The sequence below is a fragment of the Oncorhynchus kisutch genome, linkage group LG6, assembly GCF_002021735.2.
Source record: "Oncorhynchus kisutch isolate 150728-3 linkage group LG6, Okis_V2, whole genome shotgun sequence".
Classification (NCBI taxonomy): domain Eukaryota; kingdom Metazoa; phylum Chordata; class Actinopteri; order Salmoniformes; family Salmonidae; genus Oncorhynchus; species Oncorhynchus kisutch.
In genome coordinates this window covers 27,572,426-27,597,967 of record NC_034179.2, presented here as the reverse complement: position 1 = coordinate 27,597,967, position 25,542 = coordinate 27,572,426, and the positions used below count along the sequence as shown (strand labels likewise).

The window sequence follows — 25,542 nt, the reverse complement described above, 5'->3', positions numbered from 1 at the left end:
GCAGTGATCGCTGAGATCCTGTTTGAAGACAGCAGAGGTGTATTTAGAGGGAAAGTTGGTCAGGATGATATCTATTAATGACTCTTCTTCGGGATCGGTGTCCCTTGGGACGGTTGGGCTAACGTAGGCTTATGCGATTAGCATGATGTTGTAAGTAACAGGAACATTTCCCAGGACATAGACATATCTGATATTGGCAGAAAGCTTACGTTCTTGTTAATCTAACTGCACTGTCCATTTTACAGTAGCTATTACACTGACATAATACCATGCTATTGTTTGAGGAGAGTGCACAATCTTGAACATGAAAAGTTACTAATGAACAAATTAGGCACATTTGGGCACTCTTGATACAACATTTTAATCAGAAATGAAATGGTTCATTGGATCAGTTTAAAGCTTTGCACATACACCTATACCATCTAGTGGCTAAAATCTCAATTGTACCTGGGCTGGAATAATACATTATGGTCTTTCTCTTGCATTTCAAAGATGATGGTACCAAAAAAAGCTTTGCACATACACCTATACCATCACTGGCTAAAATCTCAATTGTACCTGGGCTGGAATAATACACTATGGCCTTTCTCTTGCATTTCATGATGGTACTAGGTTACATAAACAATTTACATGTGTTTGCTTGTCGAAATGTTATGATTTACACACATGATCAAGGCTCAAGCAAAACAAGCACACACACATTTTCTTGATTTACTCCAGACAGGGCCTGACTGCTGAACTGACGTAGAAGCAACAGGTTGCAGTAAATTCAGTAATTCAGTTTAAAACAAATCTGATGTTGTCTATGTAAATGCTCTGAAACTATCTGTCTGAGCCTAATCTGCTTCTGAAACTATATGTCTGAGCCTTTTAATCTGCTTCTGATTGACAGGTCCCATCTTGGTTGCCATGTGACAGTGCAGAAGTGGATGGATGGTATGACTGTCCAAGTGCCCCAAAAGTTGAGGGACGCTGTGGGATCTAAAGGCAGCCAGTGATCCTTCATGCAACTTGCTGCCCCTCTCACCTATTGTACGAAGTCTAATAATAATCAAACATCCCCAGGAACATATCACTCAGGAACATATCACTACCCTTTGCCCTATCAATCAACTAGCTTGAAGTAGGTTCGGTTGTAGAATCAGTTGTAGCAATTACATGTTAACGGTACATAGCATTAAAAGAAAATACTGCCAGCAGCGGGCCATTGCCTAAAGTAGCATGCCTTTAGAAGTCATTTCTGTAATTAGAAATAGTAAGTTAAGTGTTACAAATCATTGTTTGTAGCTCTGTAACAAGGCATCCATCCTGCTGGCTTCATAATGTTTTCTTGTTGTGATTTTAACCTGCCCTGGAACTGCAGACGGAAATGAGCAGCTAGCTAAATCTGATACAACACATATTTTCTCAAGTGTACTGAGACTAATGCTTCTGATGTACATTGTCCTTGCTCAAATAAACTCAGTAAATAAACTCAATAAAGAAATAAAAGGAAACATTATGCCTAGGACCCGGGGACTGAGAAGGCATGGGAAAACATACTCAGAGATTCAGAGATGTTTAGGGCTAACTTGATTTATTATCAGTGGTACCATCAACATAAGCTCGTACAGGGGTGAAGAGGTGCAAATCCCCCCCCCCCCCCACCACTCACACACACACACACACACACACGCACGCACGCACGCACGCACACACACACACACACACACACACACACACACACACACACACACACACACACACACACACACGTTGATATCAAGGTTAACGCTACATATGATTATTGTTCAAAGTTACAGTTCTAGGATAAAACATACATAAAAACAAACAATGATGTGGTAAAAGTGGTACAGTATATGTTATTATGTGTTTAAGACCGTTATATCAATGCGTCTAAATGAGATCTATACATGAGGCTTCATTTTGCAAATGCAAAATAGCACTGAACTGTGCAAAAACAAAACAAACATTTTAACTCACTATATGCAATGTGATTTACGTTGGACATTTTTCTTTAGCAATAAAAGTGAGAAGTAGGTGATTACTTATTAACCAGATGTTAACTATACAGCAGGAATATGTGTTGCACACCATACAATCACTTTACATTATTTGGAACTCAGTTTGGATAATATTCCATCTCAGGTATTTATATTGTTACAATTATTCTGTATATTTTTTGTTTGTTTGCCAAACAGAATCCAGGCCATGAAAACTTAAATAAATGTGTGTGTTTGCCCATATACAAGTTGTGCATCTTATACCTAATTTGCCTCAAATTTGGTTGTTTTTACTTTTTCACCGACAGATTATCACAGCCCCATTAGGAAACACATACATCACAGTGATGTCAAGATGTCTGGTCCTTATTCATGCTTCTGTATAGAAAATGATTAAGGTTATGAATCCCTACTCCGTTGGAGGAAGTGCTCTGTCTGAGTGGTTTGAGTGCCTGCATTCAATCTGCACCATCCAACTGGGCAAAAACTGGTTGAATCAATGTTGTTTCCACATAATTTCAACCAAAAAATGAAATGTGATGATGTTGAATCCATGTGTAAAAACCGATTGGATTTGCAAAAAGTCATCAATATAAGATAATTTCGTAATTTTTTCACCCTATTGCTTTTGAACCTAAATCCAATGACATGGTGAAATGTTTTCTTGATTTCATGTTGAATTCACCTTAGATGACAACTCAACTTAAAGTTAATCAAAATTAGACTTTGAACTGATGTCTGTGCCCAGTGGGATCCTTCATTGACTAAATTTATCATTTAGCAAAAAATTCACACAAAGAGGAGGGTGAAATAACCCAGGATGATCTACATTCTGACAGCCCATTACAAAACACCAAATGATGAGCATTAACAATCAGACAACTCCTCACCATGTGATCGCATTGTGGCATTTTCTGTTGGTTCCAACATTTTATTTTGCCACTGGAGGAGCTCTTTTTCGTTCTGTTTTGCATCTAAGTGGCCATTCTTGCTGTCACTTGAGTTGAAGTATTCTCTCACAGTATTTTTGACAGTTGCTTGCAGTTTTATTCTAATAGTGTGGCTGATTGCACATGCGGTTTTGTGGCTGATTGTGCTTGCAGTCTTGTGGCTGATTGTACTTGCAGTCTTTTGGCTGATTGTGCTTGCCGTCTTGTGGCTGATTGTGCTTGCAGTCTTGTGGCTGATTGTGCTTGCAGTCTTGTGGCTGATTGTGCTTGCAGTTTTGGCATGAGTTTTAGATGATGTTTGGGAGAGAGGAGTGCACCCACCACCCAACTGTTCAGGGACCACTTCACCAAGGTGAATATCTGTTTTGGCCTTTGATCCTTTCTTGTTATTTGAAAATTGTCTGGTTGACAGACTGCAGGACCAGTGGAGTGTTTTGACCATAGGACACTGTCTGGGGTATGTGGAGCTGCACACTTTGGGCCAGCAGTTCCCCATTTTCCTGATGTTCTCTCCCTGTGTCAGATACCAGAGAGACTCCACACTGTTCCACAGATTGATCAGACTGTTTTTTCACCAGCATTCTGTTAGAGGAGGTGTAAAATGTAATTTTCGTCCCCTTTTACCTCTTCCTTCTTGACAGACAGTTTTTTTTATTTCTCAGCTGTATGTGTGCAATGGATGTTTCTTTGGTCTGTCCTTTTGACTCTGACAACTTGAACACTTTATCCTTCTGGCTCTGGTGCACCTGCTCCCCTCTCCAATCAGAGAGAATCCTTTCACTGTCTGGTTGAGAGACAGGGCTTTGAATATACTCACCTTTTAAACTACAGAGGCTTTGGGTGAGCATCTGATGGTCTTCTCTATTCTGAATGCTAATAGAATGGCAATGCTTCTAGTCTCCCTTTCTCTCATCAGACCAATTATACCCGTCCAAATCCTTGGGTGCCTGAGCAACTGCCACTGGGAATGTCATACTCCAATCTTTTGGGAATTTCTTTGTGGTGTCTGGAGTGAGAGGGCATAACCGTGCCGACATGCCGAACAGGAAGGGGAGGGAGTTGGGCTCGTTGGGAGAGGACACAGAGTCGGTGCAGAAGGAGAAGGCGCTGTCTTTGCAGCTCAGAGAGGAGGTAGATGGAGAGGTGCCTGTGGAGGACAGGCTGGAGAAACTGGACCTGTTGGACACGGCCAGCCTCTGGGCAAGGTGCCAGAACCTTGAGGCTACATGAGGGGACCTCCAGAAGGCATACCTAGACTTGCTGCCACCTACCCTGGGGCTGCTGTCCCACTTTAGTAGCCCCTTAAGTGTGGGATTTGTGTGTGTGTGTTGGGAGTGGTCTGCACGGCCACACATCACTGCTGCATCGCAGCTGGACTGGCGGGCGACAAGAGTGTAGAGCTGGCTGTGGGACCCCAACCGGGGGGAGCTTAGACACACAATGGGCTGTGAGGAGCAGCGGGCTGAGCAAAAACGTTGTGTCCCCATCAGGGAGCAGATAGACCTACTGGAGAGGGAAGACATTAAGTCTAGATTCCCACAGCTATAAGCACTGTCCTCAGTCACATGTTGCTTTTTCAAGGAGTCTACCTCATTCAGAAGCCCCAAAATCTCTTTCAAGACCAGTTTCTCCAATGGCAGGAAAAAGGTTCCCTGTTAGGAGAGTGAAGTCCTTCTTGCTTCTCTCAGTCCCAATAATCAGACGAGTCGACCAGCTGGTAAGACTCCACTGAAAGAAAAAACACAAAAAGATCCAAATGAGAGCACATGGTTACCATGAAAATGCTAAAATAGTGTAGAAACACTGTAGATTGATGAAGGAGAAAAATATTTGATGAGAGAGAAAAGAAGTTTGAAGTTTTTTTTTTTTTTATTCGCCTAAAATGACATACCCAAATCTAACTGCCTCTAGCTCAGGCCCTGAAGCAAGGATATGTATATTCTTGGTACCATTTGAAAGGAAACACTTCGACGTTTGTGGAAATGTGAAAGGAATGTAGGAGAATATACAGTGCCTTGCGAAAGTATTCGGCCCCCTTGAACTTTGCGACCTCTTGCCACATTTCAGGCTTCAAACATAAAGATATAAAACTGTATTTTTTTGTGAAGAATCAACAACAAGTGGGACACAGTCATGAAGTGGAACGACATTTATTGGATATTTCAAACTTTTTTAACAAATCAAAAACTGAAAAATTGGGCCACCTTTTGCTGCGATTACAGCTGTAAGTCGCTTGGGGTATGTCTCTATCAGTTTTGCACATCGAGAGACTGACATTTTTTCCCATTCCTCCTTGCAAAACAGCTCGAGCTCAGTGAGGTTGGATGGAGAGCATTTGTGAACAGCAGTTTTCAGTTCTTTCCACAGATTCTCGATTGGATTCAGGTCTGGACTTTGACTTGGCCATTCTAACACCCGGATATGTTTATTTTTGAACCATTCCATTGTAGATTTTGCTTTATGTTTTGGATCATTGTCTTGTTGGAAGACAAATCTCCATCCCAGTCTCAGGTCTTTTGCAGACTCCATCAGGTTTTCTTCCAGAATGGTCCTGTATTTGGCTCCATCCATCTTCCCATCAATTTGAACCATCTTCCCTGTCCCTGCTGAAGAAAAGCAGGCCCAAACCATGATGCTGCCACCACCATGTTAGACAGTGGGGATGGTGTGTTCAGGGTGATGAGCTGTGTTGCTTTTACGCCAAACATAACGTTTTGCATTGTTGCCAAAAAGTTCAATTTTGGTTTCATCTGACCAGAGCACCTTCTTCCACATGTTTGGTGTGTCTCCCAGGTGGCTTGTGGCAAACTTTAAACGACACTTTTTATGGATATCTTTAAGAAATGGCTTTCTTCTTGCCACTCTTCCATAAAGGCCAGATTTGTGCAATATATGACTGATTGTTGTCCTATGGACAGAGTCTCCCACCTCAGCTGTAGATCTCTGCAGTTCATCCAGAGTGATCATGGGCCTCTTGGCTGCATCTCTGATCAGTCTTCTCCTTGTATGAGCTGAAAGTTTAGAGGGACGGCCAGGTCTTGGTAGATTTGCAGTGGTCTGATACTCCTTCCATTTCAATATTATCGCTTGCACAGTGCTCCTTGGGATGTTTAAAGCTTGGGAAATCTTTTTGTATCCAAATCCGGCTTTAAACTTCTTCACAACAGTATCTCGGACCTGCCTGGTGTGTTCCTTGTTCTTCATGATGCTCTCTGCGCTTTTAACGGACCTCTGAGACTATCACAGTGCAGGTGCATTTATACGGAGACTTGATTACACACAGGTGGATTGTATTTATCATCATTAGTCATTTAGGTCAACATTGGATCATTCAGAGATCCTCACTGAACTTCTGGAGAGAGTTTGCTGCACTGAAAGTAAAGGGGCTGAATAATTTTGCACGCCCAATTTTTCAGTTTTTGATTTGTTAAACAAGTTTGAAATATCCAATAAATGTCGTTCCACTTCATGATTGTGTCCCACTTGTTGTTGATTCTTCACAAAAAAATACAGTTTTATATCTTTATGTTTGAAGCCTGAAATGTGGCAAGAGGTCGCAAAGTTCAAGGGGGCCGAATACTTTCGCAAGGCACTGTAAAACAATAGATAGTGTAGAAGATAATACAAAGAAAAAAACAAACATTATTTTGTATTTTCTTGTACCATCATCGTTGAAATGCAAGAGAAAGGCCATAATGTATTTTTCCAGCCCAGGTGCAATTTAGATTTTGGCTACCAGATAGCAGCAGTGTATGTGCAAAGTTTTAGACCGATCCAATGAACCACTGCATTTCTGTTCAAAATGTGCCTAATTTAGGCCTCCCGGGTGGCGCAGTGGTCTAAGGCTGTGCCTAATTTGTTTATTAAAATAACTTTTCATGTTCAAAATTGTGCACTCACCTCAAACAATAGCATGGTATTATTTAATTGTAATATCTACTGTAAAATGGACAGTGCAGTTAGATTAACAAGAATTTAAGCTTTCTGCCAATATCAGATATGTCTATGTCCTGGGAAATGTTCTTGATACTTTCAACCTCATGCTAGCCGCATTAGCCTACAACTGTCCCATGGAAGGGACACCGATCCCGGATAAGTATTAATTGAGACACAAGGCCAAATTTTTCTCTTCCCCCCATGGGAAAATGTGTAGAATTGTAGGAAGACACTGTTGCTGGCCGTATTCAACGGGTTTTTTTTCAATCCCTTTGGCACATTCTTTAGATGTAAGTGGTATATTATTAAACCTCGAAGTACAAAATTCTAAACTGATAACCCTTGTAATGCTCCCTATTTTATGTTCAGGACCTTCACACATCTTTCACCCCTGCAAAATAAAAGTTTTCTGTGAAATACCATGAGAATATTACATTTAAGCCATTCAGTAGACGCAACTTACAATTACTGCATTCATCTTAAGATAGATAGGTGAGAAAACAACATATCACAATCATCTCATGTACATTTTCTCTCAACAAAGTATTTATCAGCCAAATCAGTGCGTGTGGATAAAAGAGGTGCCGGGGGCGCCATGAGAGGTATATTTTGTTTAGTCATCAATAAGTCATGTAATGATAGGCTCACCATTTAGTCACTTTAACTATCATTTAATCCAATAGCAAAAAATACAATAACTGTTATTTTGTCCTGAATAGAAAGAATAGTAGATGGTAAATATCATTTCCATACAGTATTTGACTATAATACATTTTATTTTAAAAAGTTCAGCAATGTTGTTAACAAATTACAAGAAAATCACATCAAAAGTCAAGTGAATACTTAGATGATCTGTTTGGATTTTGTGCTTTGAGTTGTGAAAATGTACCACATAATTATGAAAATTTCAACAAAATTATTGAAAAAAACTGTGTATACAGTACCAGTCAAAAGCCTTGATGACAGCTTTGCATACTCTTGGCATTCTCTCAACCAGCTTCATGAGGTAGTCACATGGAATGGATTTCAATTAACAGATCTGCCTTGTTAAAAGTTAATTTGTGGAATTTCTTTCCTTCTTAATGCGTTTGAGCCAAGTAGCTGTGTTTTTTTATTTATTTTTTATTTTACCTTTATTTAACCAGGTAGGCAAGTTGAGAACAAGTTCTCATTTACAACTGAGACCTGACCAAGATAAAGCAAAGCAGTTCGACAGATAAAACGACACAGAGTTACACATGGAGTAAAAACAAACATACAGTCAATAATGCAGTATAAACAAGTCTATATAGAATGTGAGCAAATGAGGTGAGAAGGGAGGTAAAGGCAAAAAAGGCCATGATGGCAAAGTAAGTACAATATAGCAAGTAAAATACTGGAATGGTAGTTTTGCAATGGAAGAATGTGCAAAGTAGAAATAAAAAATAATGGGGTGCAAAGCAGCAAAATAAATAAATAAATAAAAATTAAATACAGTTGGGAAAGAGGTAGTTGTTTGGGCTAAATTATAGGTGGGCTATGTACAGGTGCAGTAATCTGTGAGCTGCTCTGACAGTTGGTGCTTAAAGCTAGTGAGGGAGATAAGTGTTTCCAGTTTCAGAGATTTTTGTAGTTCGTTCCAGTCATTGGCAGCAGAGAACTGGAAGGAGAGGCGGCCAAAGAAAGAATTGGTTTTGGGGGTGACTAGAGAGATATACCTGCTGGAGCGTGTGCTACAGGTGGGAGATGCTATGGTGACCAGCGAGCTGAGATAAGGGGGGACTTTACCTAGCAGGGTCTTGTAGATGACATGGAGCCAGTGGGTTTGGCGACGAGTATGAAGCGAGGGCCAGCCAACGAGAGCGTACAGGTCGCAATGGTGGGTAGTATATGGGGCTTTGGTGATAAAACGGATTGCACTGTGATAGACTGCATCCAATTTGTTGAGTAGGGTATTGGAGGCTATTTTGTAAATGACATCGCCAAAGTCGAGGATTGGTAGGATGGTCAGTTTTACAAGGGTATGTTTGGCAGCATGAGTGAAGGATGCTTTGTTGCGAAATAGGAAGCCAATTCTAGATTTAACTTTGGATTGGAGATGTTTGATATGGGTCTGGAAGGAGAGTTTACAGTCTAACCAGACACCTAAGTATTTGTAGTTGTCCACGTATTCTAAGTCAGAGCCGTCCAGAGTAGTGATGTTGGACAGGCGGGTAGGTGCAGGTAGCGATCGGTTGAAGAGCATGCATTTAGTTTTACTTGTATTTAAGAGCAATTGGAGGCCACGGAAGGAGAGTTGTATGGCATTGAAGCTTGCCTGGAGGGTTGTTAACACAGTGTCCAAAGAAGGGCCGGAAGTATACAGAATGGTGTCGTCTGCGTAGAGGTGGATCAGGGACTCACCAGCAGCAAGAGCGACCTCATTGATGTATACAGAGAAGAGAGTCGGTCCAAGAATTGAACCCTGTGGCACCCCCATAGAGACTGCCAGAGGTCCGGACAGCAGACCCTCCGATTTGACACACTGAACTCTATCAGAGAAGTAGTTGGTGAACCAGGCGAGGCAATCATTTGAGAAACCAAGGCTGTCGAGTCTGCCGATGAGGATATGGTGATTGACAGAGTCGAAAGCCTTGGCCAGATCAATGAATACGGCTGCACAGTAATGTTTCTTATCGATGGCGGTTAAGATATCGTTTAGGACCTTGAGCGTGGCTGAGGTGCACCCATGACCAGCTCTGAAACCGGATTGCATAGCAGAGAAGGTATGGTGAGATTCGAAATGGTCGGTAATCTGTTTGTTGACTTGGCTTTCGAAGACCTTAGAAAGGCACGGTAGGATAGATATAGGTCTGTAGCAGTTTGGGTCAAGAGTGTCCCCCCCTTTGAAGAGGGGGATGACCGCAGCTGCTTTCCAATCTTTGGGAATCTCAGACGACACGAAAGAGAGGTTGAACAGGCTAGTAATAGGGGTGGCAACAATTTCGGCAGATAATTTTAGAAAGAAAGGGTCCAGATTGTCTAGCCCGGCTGATTTGTAGGGGTCCAGATTTTGCAGCTCTTTCAGAACATCAGCTGAATGGATTTGGGAGAAGGAGAAATGGGGAAGGCTTGGGCGAGTTGCTGTTGGGGGTGCAGTGCTGTTGTCCGGGGTAGGAGTAGCCAGGTGGAAAGCATGGCCAGCCGTAGAAAAATGCTTATTGAAATTCTCAATTATGGTGGATTTATCAGTGGTGACAGTGTTTCCTATCTTCAGTGCAGTGGGCAGCTGGGAGGAGGTGTTCTTATTCTCCATGGACTTTACAGTGTCCCAGAACTTTTTTGAGTTAGTGTTGCAGGAAGCAAATTTCTGCTTGAAAAAGCTAGCCTTGGCTTTTCTAACTGCCTGTGTATAATGATTTCTAGCTTCCCTGAACAGCTGCATATCACGGGGGCTGTTCGATGCTAATGCAGAACGCCATAGGATGTTTTTGTGTTGGTTAAGGGCAGTCAGGTCTGGGGAGAACCAAGGGCTATATCTGTTCCTGGTTCTAAATTTCTTAAATGGGGCATGTTTATTTAAGATGGTTAGGAAGGCATTTAAAAAAAATATCCAGGCATCCTCTACTGACGGGATGAGATCAATATCCTTCCAGGATACCCCGGCCAGGTCAATTAGAAAGGCCTGCTCGCAGAAGTGTTTCAGGGAGCGTTTTACAGTGATGAGTGGAGGTCGTTTGACCGCTGACCCATTACGGATGCAGGCAATGAGGCAGTGATCGCTGAGATCTTGGTTGAAGACAGCAGAGGTGTATTTAGAGGGGAAGTTGGTTAGGATGATATCTATGAGGGTGCCCATGTTTAAGGTTTTGGGGAGGTACCTGGTAGGTTCATTGATTATTTGTGTGAGATTGAGGGCATCAAGTTTAGATTGTAGGATGGCTGGGGTGTTAAGCATGTTCCAGTTTAGGTCGCCTAGCAGCACGAACTCTGAAGATAGATGGGGGGCAATCAGTTCACATATGGTGTCCAGAGCACAGCTGGGGGCAGAGGGTGGTCTATAGCAGGCGGCAACGGTGAGAGACTTGTTTTTAGAGAGGTGGATTTTTAAAAGTAGAAGTTCAAATTGTTTGGGTACAGACCTGGATAGTAGGACAGAACTCTGCAGGCTATCTTTGCAGTAGATTGCAACACCGCCCCCTTTGGCAGTTCTATCTTGTCTGAAAATGTTGTAGTTTGGAATTAAAATGTCTGAGTTTTTGGTGGTCTTCCTAAGCCAGGATTCAGACACAGCTAGAACATCCGGGTTGGCAGAGTGTGCTAAAGCAGTGAATAGAACAAACTTAGGGAGGAGGCTTCTAATGTTAACATGCATGAAACCAAGGCTATTACGGTTACAGAAGTCGTCAAAAGAGAGCGCCTGGGGAATAGGAGTGGAGCTAGGCACTGCAGGGCCTGGATTCACCTCTACATCGCCAGAGGAACATAGGAGGAGTAGAATAAGGGTACGGCTAAAAGCTATGAGAATTGGTCGTCTAGAACGTCTGGAACATAGAGTAAAAGGAGGTTTCTGGGGGCGATAAAATAGCATCAAGGTATAATGTACAGACAAATGTATGGTAGGATGTGAATACAGTGGAGGTAAACCTAGGTATTGAGTGATGAAGAGAGAGATATTGTCTCTAGAAACATCGTTGAAACCAGGAGATGTCATTGCATGTGTGGGTGGTGGAACTAATAGGTTGGATAAGGTATAGTGAGCAGGACTAGAGGCTCTACAGTGAAATAAGCCAATAAACACTAACCAGAACAGAAATGGACAAGACATATTGACATTAAGGAGAGGCATGCTTAGTCGAGTGATCAAAAGGGTCCGGTGAGTGGAGAGGTTGGTTGGTGATTTAGACAGCTAGCCAGGGCATCGGTAGCAAGCTAGCATAGGATGGAGGTCTGTTGTTAGCCACCTCCTGCGCTCCGTCAGTAGATTAGTGGGGTTCCGTGTGGTAGAGGGGGTCAATCCAAATCACACAACAACAACAAAAATAAAAACAATAGATATAGTTATAGAGGCCCAAGAAGAAAACATAATAATAATAATAAAAAATAAAAATAAAAAAAAAAATAAAAAAATTGTCCGATTGTCTATTCAGATAGCAGCCGGTAAGACAGCTAACGGTTAGCAGGCCGCAGATGGGCGTTCAGGTAACGTCGCGACGGAGGAGCCAGCCGAATAACTCCTTCGGGTAGATAACGTCGGCAGTCCAGTTCTGAAGGCCCGGTGGGGCTCCGCGAAGGCAGCAAAACGGGTCCGGATAGGCGACTGCAGCCCAGGTGCGATTGATGGAACTCAGGAGTGATTGACGGAGCCCGCTAGCTCCGGAACAATTGATGTTTGCTCCGGAATCGACGAAGGCCGACAGTCACACGGATAGCAGCTAGCTAGCTGTGAGATCCGGGCATGAATGTCCAGAGAGCAGTCGAAATCCAGGGACATGGAGAGAAAAATTGGTCCGGTATGCTCCGCTCCGAGCCGCGCTGCGCCGTACAGAACTGGCGATAGACTTTCGAGCCAAAGGATAGCCGATGACCACAAACCGTGGTTAGCTGAACACCAACGACTTGCCAGTAAAGGAGCCAACTAGCTTCTGAACTAGCTTCTGGATTAGCTTCTGGCTAGTTTCAGGCCAGCCTCCTGGAGTTTCTGGCTAGCTTCTTGGAGGATTACAGATCTGAGGTAAATAATACTTTTTTATAAATATACATTGGTGAGGCGGGTTGCAGGAGAGTGTTTTGAAGATGAGTTGATGGAAAATAAAAATAAAATGTATGTGAAAAAGTTGTAAATATATATATATATACAGGACACGACAAGACGAGGACAAAAGACGTCTGAACTGCTATGCCACCTCGGAGCATGAAGGACAAGGTAGGGGGGTTTACAGAAGATAGCCCTATTTGGTAAAAGACAGAGTCCATATTATGGCAAGAATAGCTCAAATAAGCAAAGAGAAATGACAGTCCATCATTACTTTTAGACACGAAGGTCAGTCAATCCGGAAAATTTCAAGAACTTTCGCAAAAACCATCAAGCGCTCTCATGAGGACCGCCACAGGAAAGGAAGACCCAGAGTTACCTCTGCTGCAGACGATAAGTTCATTAGAGTTGCCAGGCTCAGAAATTGCAGCCCAAATAAATGCTTCACAGAGTTCAAGTAACAGACACATCTCGACATCAACTGTTCAGAGGAGACTGCGTGAATCAGGCCTTCATGGTCGAATTGCTGCAAAGAAACCACTACTAAGGGACACCAATAAGAATAAGAGACTTGGTTGGGCCAAGAAACACGGGCAATGGACATTAGACCTGTGGAAATCTGTCCTTTGGTCTGACGAGTCCAAATGTATTTTTGGTTCCAACCACCGGGTCTTTGTGAGACGCAGAGTAGGTGAATGGATGATCTCATGTGTGGTTCCCCTGTGAAGCATGGAGTAGGAGGTGTGATGGTGTGGAGGTGGTGCTTTGCTGGTTACACTGTCAGTGATTCAAGGCACACTTAACCAGCATGGCTACCACAGCATTATACAGCGATACATCATCCCATCTGGTATATGCTCATTTGTCTTTCAAAAGGACAATGACCCAACACACCTCTAGGCTGTGTAAGGGCTATTTGACCAAGAAGGAGAGTGATGGAGTGCTGCATCAGATGACCTGGCCTCCACAATCACCTGACTTCAACCCAAATGAGATGGTTTGGGATGAGTTGGACCGCTGAGTGAAGGAAAAGCAGCCAACAAGTGTTCAGCATGTATGAGATCTTCTTCAAGACTGTTGGAAAAGCATTACAGGTAAAGCTTGTTGAGAGAATGCCAAGAGTGTGCAAAGCAGTCTTCAAAGCAAAGGGTGGCTACTTTGAAGAATATTTGTTTCACACCTTTTTGGTAACTACATGATTCCATATGTGTTATTTCATAGTTTTGATGTCTTCACTATTATTCTACAAGTAGAAAATAGTTCAAATAAAGAAAAACCCTTGAATGAGTTGGTGTGTCCAAACCTTTGACTGGTACTGTACATTAACTAGGTACTACCTAGTAACTACCTAGTAATTATATTTTTAACAAATTACAAGAAAATCATATCAAAAGTAAATTGAGTTTTGCATTTTGTAAAGTAGAGACTTAGATTGAAACTGTGTCCAAATTGAAAGAGTCATTTGGTGCAGTGAACAAGTGACTTTAATTTTGTTTGTTGTACTCAGTCAATTGAAAATGTGCTTGGGGGTTTGAAACATGAGCCATTTTGATGATCTGATAAGATTTTTGAGCTTAGAGTTGTGAAAATATACCATATACTTGTGAAAATTGCACCGAAGTGATTAAAAAAAAAATGTAGTGGTATAACACAACACATCAACTGGAATTGCACTCCCGTTGCACAAAAAGAGCAGTGAGCAAACCACACCCCAAAATATTCAAATGAGCCTCCGTTCCTATATGTCAATTATAATTTAAAGAAGAAAGGGTCATTATGGTTGCACACCTTAGCAAAGAACCATTAATGAACCTTGTTTTCGGGGTATGCAGATACAGACAGGGACAATATAGCTACAAAGGCATACATGAGAAGACATGGATGTGAGCACTGATGGCTGGTGGAAAAAGTTAAATACTTGAGTCTTGCCATAAATAGTTTCTTAGAGAACTTTTGCATTACAAGGCAGCTGCTGAAAACACCCTTAAAAGGCACAATGCAGATAAATCACCATACACGTTTTTTCAGATATACCTTTCACATCGGTGCATACAAAATGACCTGGCAGAATTATTTATTTGGCATTTGAGAAAACATTACTAATTTTAAAGAGCAGCAAAAAGCTTAGTTATAAAATTATTTGTATAATTTTTTCCCAAAATGTTGCGTTAAGACAGAGAGACTGTGTGCTATACCTCCAACACGCAATGGCACATTTAAAACACTGTAATTATCCAAATTACAGGAAGCAGATTCCGATAACGTCTATAGAACTAGATGTGCTAGCGTGACAGGAAGTGATTTACTATCTCCAAGTCAACCACTTCCGTAAAGAGGGTGAGATAATTGATGTGTAAAAAGTAGAAAACGTTCAACAAAATGCACTAAAGAAAATGGTATTTTCTATTCCTGTTGTGTATATCAATAGAACTTGTTAAAAATCAATATATGCTAGCCTATCTCTCTCTCTCTCTCTCTCTCTCTCTCTCTCTCTCTCTCTCTCTCTCTCTCGCTCTTGCTCTCTCGCTTGCTCTCTCATTGAAAGTTAATAAAGGATTCACCTGCTCGGCCAAGTCCTCCCACATCAGCCTTTAGCCTGAGGATGAAGTTTGGGCCGGAAGCATCTTTGAGAAGGTGCTCAAGGTAGAGGCTCCCATCTACAGTCAGGATGTTGTTGGTGACTGCTGAGACTTGGCAGTCTGTTTCCCTCAAGGAGTTTAGGATAATACTGAAGGGATGCTCATGACCTGACAGACATGACACATCAGGTTTTTGTGTAGAATTGGAGAATGCATTCAGTCACTGCTTCTACCATTTCTGTTTAATCATGAATGATGATGTGGCCTATATGGTCAAGTGGTTAGTGCTGTTGCTCCTGGTACATGTATGTACCACTGTCCTAGTCGGTTTGAATCCGGCCTGGTAATCTGTCATCAGCTTACTACCTATTCAAATAAACCAACAAAATTGAAAGGAATGGGAAGGAGTCAAAAGGCAAGGAGTCGAGAATTTAAAGGAGCAATTAAATGATGCTAGAAACATGTTGAATCACACGCCCCTTATATTTGCATGGGCTTAAAGCAAATATTAGATAAACATGGTTGCAGTCTTACCAATCCTTTGCAATTTTCTTTTGAACTGAGATCACCTACAATTCTCAGGGTACTAAATTATATTATTTTCTACCAGTATTGACTTGAGACAATGAGGTACTGTATGTGCCCTTTAGACAGAATAGCATGCAGTTGTATGAGGCATTCATTCCATGAATCCTTTTTATCTGATTCTTAAATATGTCTTGCCTTTCTAGAGAGGCTCCTGTAGCCATGTCGCCAGATTACAGTTTCAAGTCATAAACCCTACATGTGAACACACCAAGGATGATTTCGGACCGAAAACCTGCCCAACTGAAATATTAGTTTGCTTTGGGTAATCCCTTGCCTTTACACCATAGAAACACTATGGTGTAAAACCAGAGCCAAGTCAAGTGTGCCTCCATCCTGACTGTGTTTGGAGGTGTGTTTCAGTGCAAAGTGATAGTTCTGACACATTTCCTCACCAATAAGAGGGCATGAGGCTTCCTCTCTCCCTGAGACAACCCAGAGCCGGTAGTCAGTGGGTCTGCCCTGTGGGAATAGAAAAATACAATTATGTTTAGGAGGAAGAAAGGAAACTCAGCCCCAGGAATGGTCAGAGACAGGAAATGCCATTTGAGACCACAAAACGTTGTCAATTATTCTTGTTCCTCTTGTGATACTTTTCTGGCCTACTCTAAAGATCTACGAGTAAAGATGTAGGCTAGTGCTAACTCTTCTGGCTTACTCTAAAGATCTATGAGTTAAGATGTAGGCTAGTGGTAACTCTTCTGGCCTACTCTAAAGATCTATGAGTAAAGATGTAAGCTAGTGGTAACTCTTCTGGCCTACTCTAAAGATCTATGAGTAAAGATGTAGGCTAGTGGTAGCAGAGAATGATCTAAACTCTAAAGAGCAAACCTTAAAAAACGAATAATTTAATTAAACATGTTGCAACAGGTGTAACATTGGAGCTTGGAGAGATTGAGTCTAGGTCAGGGCTCTCCAACTCTGTTTCTGGAGATCTACTGTCCTGTAGGTTTTCGCTCCAACCCTAATCTAGCGCACCTGATTCTCCAGGAACAGGGTTGGAGAACCCTGGTCTAGGTCATGCATGACTATCTTCAACTTGAAAACAAATATTAAAAAAAAAATATATATATATTATTATATAATGCTAGTATTTCTTTTGTTAATACATAATACAAACAGAATATCCATACAGCAAAAATATGGATTACATCTAATAATAGAGCCAAGACATAATGACTACATTAACTAGTGTCAACAACTCACAGTGAGTCTTAACTGTTGGGTGACGATCCTGTGTACCTGTGTCATTATTGTCCACATTCACAGTTGTCTACATTAACACAAAACACAGATACTTCCTTCATATTCTTATAGAATTGGAAAATATTGTCTGAGGTTACTTGAATCAATGTCATGTTAACTAGGAGTAAAAGTCATACATTCATTCAATGTATATCATTTAGAATTGAAAGATTTGAGGGAAATGGTCAATAAGCATAGGATAAGCAGCAGTAGTTGTAGATGAGTGAATTCCCTTACCATTGCACTAGTTCCAATATTTATGAGAACAACCTTCATGGTTAGATTGCTGGGATATTCCACTTTCTTGGATTTGGTGATGTGCCTGTGGCAAATAGGCATATATTAGTGCTATACATGTCTGATATCTTAATGTGCCTGCATCAGGTAGATACATAATCCTACACTCTTAGAAACAATTGTTCCAACAGGGTTCCTCGGATGTCCCATAGCATAACACTTTTTAGTTCCAGGTAGAACCCTTTTGTGTTCCATGTAGAACCTCTGTGAAAAGGGTTCTACATAGAACCCCAAAGAAAAAAAAAACCTAGAACCAAAAAAGGGTTCTCCTATGAGGACAGCCGAATAACCCTTTTAGGTTCTAGATAACACTTTTTTTTCCTAAGTGTCAACATTTAATTTCAGAAGTCATTTTTATATTGTACACCTGGGTTTTGTAAGTATTTCCTTACCGTTGTAAAGATGAAAGCCATTTCTCCTTTGCCTCAGATGAACTGATGTCATCAAATGTCAAAATACCAGCAACAGTGTGCGAAAACCTTGTGAAGACTTACAGAAAATGTTTGACCTCTGTCATTGCCAACAAAGGGTATATAACAAAGTATTGAGATAAACTTTTGTTATTGACCAAATACTTATTTTCCACCATAATTTGTAAATAAATTCATAAAAAATTTACAGGCCTCTCATCTTTTTAAGTGGGAGAACTTGCACAATTGGTGGCTGACTAAATACTTTTTTGCCCCACTGTATATATATATATATATATATATATATATATATATATATATATATATATATATATTAAATTAAAGTGCCCCACTCATCCTAAGATGATCCAAATCTGCACAATTGACATGAAGGACAAAATGCTCACTTCTAATATCCCATTGTTAGTTCACATCTATTCCTATTCAACTTGTTCAGTAAGTGGACATTATTTTTAGATGCTGAGGACTAACTTTGATTTAGTGATGATGAGTGTGTCACTGAAAAGTGTCTCTCTTGGGTCTACAGTCCAGTGCTGAGCTGCATGTGCTCCTCCATCACAAACTCTGCACTCTGGGACGTTAGGCTTTGGATCAGCCGTGCTCTTGGTGATGGGACTGGGACGCCATCCCTAAAGACAAAAAACACTCTGTAAAGGTGATATCATGTCTCTGGCAATGATTCAGTTATTTGTACTTTTAATTGAATTGAATCCCCTTGGGTGACTTTGCCTTGAGTCTCCCATCAAACAGGCATTTACAATACATTTATCACATTGCACAAAAAACACACAGGGGTTACATTCTTTGTAGGGGTTACATATTTGAATAATTGAACTATTTAGATGTCTGATACTCATGGGAATGCATGGCTTCTGGGCACCGGTTGTATATAAGTGCCTGTTTAATTTATGTTTCATTTTAATTAAATAATTCAATGTCCAACAAATATGACTGTGTCTGATCTGACAACTCAAATACTTGCCTAAGGGAAATGGAACAACAACGGAGCTCCCAGTAGCACACAAACATGTCAAATGACAATGATTAATTTAGTATCCATGTTGAAATCACTATGATTGTTGCTGCAAATACAAAAGCATGTACTACAGTAATGGTTATCTGACTTGAAAACGTTCTTAATTTGTACATGACTGTGAGACAAGAAAGGACACAGAGAGGGAATCCAGTCGTCTACAGAATGAAGTGTGGATTGATAGCCATCTTTTTGTAAACCAAGCCAACCCAAAATTAGAAAAAAATCTCTTCAGTTTTTATAGGAGCTAATCCGAGATGGCAATAGCCCCACGTGCTGTGTTTCAAAGGGGCTGTTTGTGTTACCCCTCACTGTTTATCTGCCATTACCATGATAGAGAAGCTCTGAGGCCAAATAAAGGCAGGAATTCTTTGCGGATGGCAGCACTACAGACCTTGGGACTGTGGAGTGCCGTGTGCCTTATGTGTCACTGAGACAGTGAGCTAGAGCAGGGCTTGGAGACGACAGGAGAGTTGAACATGAAAACAAAATGTTTGTCACTGCACATCTCAAGGGCAGTACAAACGTCTTTGGAGAAACTAGATTGATGAAACTGACAGTACAGAAAACCACACAAGCCATAGGTCGTATGCATTCTTCTGCTGAATACTAACAAATCATACCTTATCAAGTATGACATGATGTCGTTCAATAACTCATCACAACATAAGTCTATCACTAGTCTGCTTCGAGTTTGCTTTCATGGCAAATGCAGCAGCAGGGTCTGTGCAAAGCTGACAGCAGTACAAGTATTGTATTACGGAACAATAACAATGGCTGGAAATGAGACTGTTATTATGTCAGATGAGACCATGATTATGCCTGAACAGTGAGTAAACACAAAGACAGACAGACAGACAGACAGACAGACAGACAGACAGACAGACAGACAGACAGACAGACAGACAGACAGACAGACAGACAGACAGACAGACAGACAGACAGACAGACAGACAGACAGACAGACAGACAGACAGACAGACAGACAGACAGACAGACAGAGAGAGAGAGAGAGAGACAGACAAACAGACAGACAGACAGACAGACAGACAGACAGACAGACAGACAGACAGACAGACAGACAGACAGACAGACAGACAGACAGACAGACAGACAGACAGACATGGTTGGGCACTGTAAGTGGCAGTACTCTTCATATAGCTGATCTGCTGTGGCCCTTCGGTTTGCTGAAGGCCTTTGTCATGGCCGATTTGCCAGAGTGTTTTCGCTGAAGTGTTGTCCTAATTTTCTGTGAGAAAAAACATAAATTTTTTGATCAAGGATGAGATAAACAAATCATTCATTCCTGGAGCCCAAAGTGGCTTGGTAAAGGGATAGTTCACCCAAATTAACAACATTAGATGATTCCCTACCTTGAAACTATTCTATTGAACATGAGAGACGGTTTACATTTACATTTGACATTTCAGTTATTTAGCGGACGCTCTTATCCAGAGCAACTTACAGTTAGTTAGTGCATTCATCTTATGATGTCTAGGTGAGACAACCATAAATCTCAGTCAGAGTCAGTACATTTTCCCTCAATAAAGGAGCTATCAGCAAAGTCAGTGCTAGTAGGAAAAGTCGAGTGTCAGTTGATTTTTTGTGGCGTGTGCCCACAGACCGCAGACCTACAGACTGCATTTGTTACACTGACACCAACTGCTAAACTTTACCAGTTTAATTATGCTTTAATCACGCTTGTGGAAAACACTTCTTGAGAGGAGATCATGTTTTCATTGTTATCAATTATTGTTATTATTTAATTACATACAACCAACCTTCAAAGTGATTGGGTTGTGTTTCATAATGACTTGGTGTGCAGTGACCTTCATGTCATTTTGCCAAGGAGAACCTTGATTTGACTCTGCACTGTAATTTAGAACACGTTAACGCAGCAGAAAAATATACGTTTGCAGTCAGTGGCAGAGAAGAAAAGAAATCTGAACTGCAGACTACGCTCTCTCTTGGCTATAATTGAAAAATCTACAAACCAGCAGGCACAATTTGGGCGGCAGGTAGCCTAGTGGTTAGAGCGTTGTGCCAGTAACCGAAAGGTTGCTAGATTGAATCCCCGAGCTGACAAGGTACAAATCTGTCGTTCTGCCTCTGAACAAGGCAGTTAACCCACTGTTCCTAGGCCGTCATTGTAAATAAGAATTTGTACCTAACTGACTTGCCTAGTTAAATAAAGGTTAAATAAATATTTTATTAAATAAACGAGACATCATTCTGATGTTATTTGTGGTGCAGTCAGGCAGTCACTGACAATTTTGCCCACTGGGTAGAGCCCATTTAAAATAGTTAATACTAGGAATTGATATCTGTAGGCCTACTGTGCACATGGTTAGTAGGGCTGGGACATTATACGTTTTGCGATATTCATTAATATCGTGGCAAAGAAACAAAACAACAACAAAAAATCGAATCAAAAATATATTTTATATTTGAGTTTCTTCAAATAGCCACCCTTTGCCTTGATGACAGCTTTGCACACTCTTGGCATTCTCTCAACCAGCTTCATGAGGTAGTCACCTGCAATGCATTTCAATTAAGTACCTTCTTAAAAGGGAATTTGTGGAATTTCTTTCCTTCTTAATGCGTTTGAGCCTATCAGTTGTGTTGTGACAAGGTAGGAGAAGTATATAGAAGATAGCACTATTTAGTAAAATACCAAGTCTATATTATGGCAAGAAAAGGTCATATTAGCAAAGAGAAATGGCAGTCCATCATTACTTTAAGACATGAAGGTCAGTCAATACAGAACATTTCAAGAACTTTGAAAGTCTCTTCAAGTGCAGTCGCAAAAACCATCAAGAAACTGGCTCTCATGAGGACCGCCACAGGAATGGAAGACCCAGAGTTACCTCTGGTACAGAGAATAAGTTCATTAGAGTTACCAGCTTCAGAAATTGCAGCCCAAATAAATGCTTCACAGAGTTCAAGTAACAGACACATCTCAACATCAACTGTTCAGAGTAGACTGGTCGAATTGCTGCAAAGAAACCACTACTAAAGGGTACCAATAAGAATAAGAGACTTGCTTTGGCCAAGAAACACGAACAATGGACATTAGACCTGTGGAAATCTGTCCTTTGGTCTGGAGTCCAAATTTGAGATTTTTGGTTCCAACCACAGTGTCTTTGTGAGACGCGGGGTGAACGGATGATCTCCGCATGTGTATTTCCCAGCGTAAAACATGGAGGAGGTGTTATGATGTGGGGGTGCTTTGCTGGTGACACTGTCTGTGATTTATTTATAGGCAAACTTAAATAGCATGGCAGCCAACAAGTGCTCAGCATATATGGGAACTCCTTCAAGACTGTTGAAAAAGCATTCCAGGTGAATCTGGATGAGAGAATGCCAAGAGTGTGCAAAGCTGTTATCAAGGCAAAGGGTGGCTACTTTGCAGAATATTTGTTCAACACTTTTTTAGTTACTACATAATTCCATATGTGTTATTTCATAGGTTTGATGTCTTCACTATTATTCTACAATGTAAAGAATAGTAAAAAAACAAAGAAAAACCCTTGAATGAGTAACTGTTTTAAAACTTTTGACTGGTGGTGTATATAGAAATGTATGTATGTTAGTGCATCTCATATGGTACAATAGAATGCAATTGTAGTACTGCATAAATAAATAAATAAATAAATAACATGTTTTGTCCATAGCTGATGGAAAGCAACATGTGGGATAGGATGGTGAGGGCTTCCTTCACTCCACAGCTGCCTAGCAGAGGAAGGAAACAGATGCACCCATCTGTATTATTAGCCCATGGTGATAGAACTATACAATCTTGATCCATTTGGATGGACACAAAAATATAAATATTGATTCACTTGCTAAGTATTGTGTGCTGTGCAAGTGTTTTCTATGGTATTGCACATCTCTCTATATACAGTGGGGAGAACAAGTATTTGATACACTGCCGATTTGACAGGTTTTCCTACTTACAAAGCATGTAGAGGTCTGTAATTTTTTATCATAGGTACACTTCAACTGTGAGAGACAGAAAATCCAGAAGATCACATTGTATGATTTTTAAGTAATTAATGATCATTTTATTGCATGACATAAGTTTTTGATTACCTACCAACCAGTACGAATTCCGGCTCTCACAGACCTGTTAGTTTTTCTTTAAGAAGCCATCCTGTTCTCCACTCATTACCTGTATTAACTGCACCTGTTTGAACTCGTTACCTGTATAAAAGATACCTGTCCACACCCTCAATCAAACAGACTCCAACCTCTCCACAATGGCCAAGACCAGAGAGCTGAGTACAAGGCTGGGATGGGCTAGAGGACAATAGGCAAGCAGCTTGGTGAGAAGGCAACAACTGTTGGCACAATTATTAGAAAATGGAAGAAGTTCAAGATGATGGTCAATCACCCTCGGTCTAGGGCTCCATGCAAGATCTCACCTCGTGGGGCATCAATGATCATGAGGAAGGTGAGGGATCAGCCCAGACCTACACGGCAGGACCTGGCCAATGACCTGAAGAGAGCTGGGACCACAGTCTCAAAGAAAACCATTAGTAACACACTACGCCATCATGGATTAAAATTCTGCAGCGCACGCAAGGTCCCCCTGCTCAAGACAGCGCATGTCCAGGCCCGTCTGAAGTTTGCCAATGACCATCTGGATGATCCAGAGGAGGAATGGGAGAAGGTCATGTGGTCTGATGAGACAAAAATAGAGCTTTTTGGTCTAAACTCCACTCGCCGTGTTTGGAGGAAGAAGAAGGATGAGTACCCCAAGAACACCATCCCAACCTTGAAGCATGGAGGTGGAAACATCATTCTTTGGGGATGCTTTTCTGCAAAGGAGACAGGACGACTGCACTGTATTGATGGGAGGATGGATGGGGCCATGTATCGCGAGATCTTGGCCAACAACCTCCTTCTCACAGTAAGAGCATTGGAGATGGGTCGTGGCTGGGTCTTCCAGCATGACAACGACCCGAAACACACAGCCAGGGCAACTAAGGAGTGGTTCCATAAGAAGCATCTCAAGGTCCTGGAGTGGACACACACACACACACAGCATTTCGCTACACTCACATTAACATCTGCTAACCATGTGTATGTGACCAATAAAATTTGATTTGATTTGAAAGACACACACACACACACACACACACACACACACACACACACACACACACACACACACACACACACACACACACACACACACACACACACACACACACACACACACACACACACACACACACACACAGTGAATTGAAATAGCACAATACCTACTGTGGAACAATAATGACAATGAAGTATGATAAGTACTTACCTTCACCTTCTCTTGAATACTTGACTCATTGCGGTTTACTTTGGGGTAGGGGCCAGTGCTTTGTTGAGGGGTCATCTTTTTAAGCCCGGTAAGGTCACAAACGAAGTCACCTACTGTAATGTCCTAGTGCAATTCGATGCTGACATTCACTAGAGAGGAACATTTAAAATGTTTGTAAAAGTCTTGCAGAGAGGTAGCAAGCATTCAAAGTCACACTTTGCTTGACAAAATATTTTGTTTTTGCTGATAGCCCTCTACAGTTGCACCCTTTTCCTGCTTTTTCCCAAACCCCACTGCTTTCTGGGCTGGGCCTCCCTCTTTCCTTCTCACTAACTAAATAAAGATATCCCAGCCTAGTCTCCTCACACTGTAGGTTGGGGCAGACAAACGGTCAAGAGGAACTTCTCAGGTTACAATTCATTACCCAGCCTTCACCCAGGGGGCACTAAGGAGGAAGTTGTGGGGACGTGAGGCTGCACAGTGCTCTCAACCGCTCAGGCCTGTGGTAGGACAGAGGTTGGTGAGAATAAAAGTGCCTACAGAGCCGGTTTAAGAAATCATAGGCTCAGGGGGCTTTAAAAAATATATTATTGCACAGATTGTACAATATTAGGAAGAAATATAGAGTAGCCTATATATATATCATAGGTTACAGTAGGCTACTAAATAACATGTCCAGTGGCACACTGACTCACCTAATGATGAAGATGAAGCCATAAGGCTACTCATGGTAATGGCTGATGCGCCCATCGTGTCAATAGCCTATATCAAGATGAGCTACTTTGAAAAACAATGTTGCTATTAGCAAAAAATTGGGAGTTGAGATCTTTTTTTCTTCTATTGGTTCTACAGACAGATTAGTCTTTTCAGCAGTCGGCATTTGTTTCCAAACTGCAGGCTTACGTTTTTCCAAAATTTGTGTTTTGAAATCTGCAAAAGGCAAACTGACAGCTATAACCAACCACAGAAATATAATCCATAGATGGCAGATTCCAATCAAGTTAGGACTGGCATTCATTGTTAGTGTCCCCATGACTTTAACAGACAAATTGCCAGGTTAAGAGGTTACAAAACCCTTCTATGGAATACATGTCTATCGCCACAACATGCAACAAGCTGTATAATTTGCGGGCATGCTACCCAAACTGCCAAAATAAAGGAAACACTTGAGTCAACAAGGGATACAAAGTTAGCGTTATGGTGTGGGGTGCATTTTCTTGGCATGGTTTAGGTCCACTTGTAGAATCTATGCCAAGGTACACTGAAGCTGTTCTGGCAGTTTGTGGTGGCCCAACCCTTTTAAGACACTTTATGTTGGTGTTTCCTTTATTTAGGCAGATACAGTGCATTCGGAAAGTATTCAGACCCCTTGACCTTTTCCACATTTTGTTACGAAATAATATTAAATACATTTGTTTCCTCATCAATATACACACAATACCCCACAATGACAAAGTTA

General features: G+C 41.3%; 1 protein-coding gene across 2 annotated transcripts; it reads right to left on the bottom strand.

The window, feature by feature from the left end:
* Window positions 1–342: 342 nt before the first annotated feature.
* Window positions 343–24,399, bottom strand: LOC116374372 (uncharacterized). 2 transcript variants are annotated; one of them, XR_004210240.1, is made up of 7 exons: window positions 24,084–24,399; window positions 18,211–18,368; window positions 17,249–17,333; window positions 16,162–16,228; window positions 15,164–15,349; window positions 4,543–4,681; window positions 343–4,459 (listed from the first exon to the last, which is right to left on the bottom strand). XR_004210240.1 is itself a non-coding variant. In XM_031826520.1 (6 exons), the coding sequence occupies exons 1-6, from the start codon at window positions 24,156–24,158 to the stop codon at window positions 4,638–4,640; spliced, it is 615 nt and encodes a 204-aa protein (XP_031682380.1). In that variant the 5' UTR covers window positions 24,159–24,399; the 3' UTR covers window positions 343–4,637. The 2 variants fall into 2 exon arrangements, 1 of the variants encoding a protein (XP_031682380.1); XM_031826520.1 differs by having other exon boundaries at window positions 343–4,681.
* Between the last annotated feature and the right edge of the window lie 1,143 nt (window positions 24,400–25,542).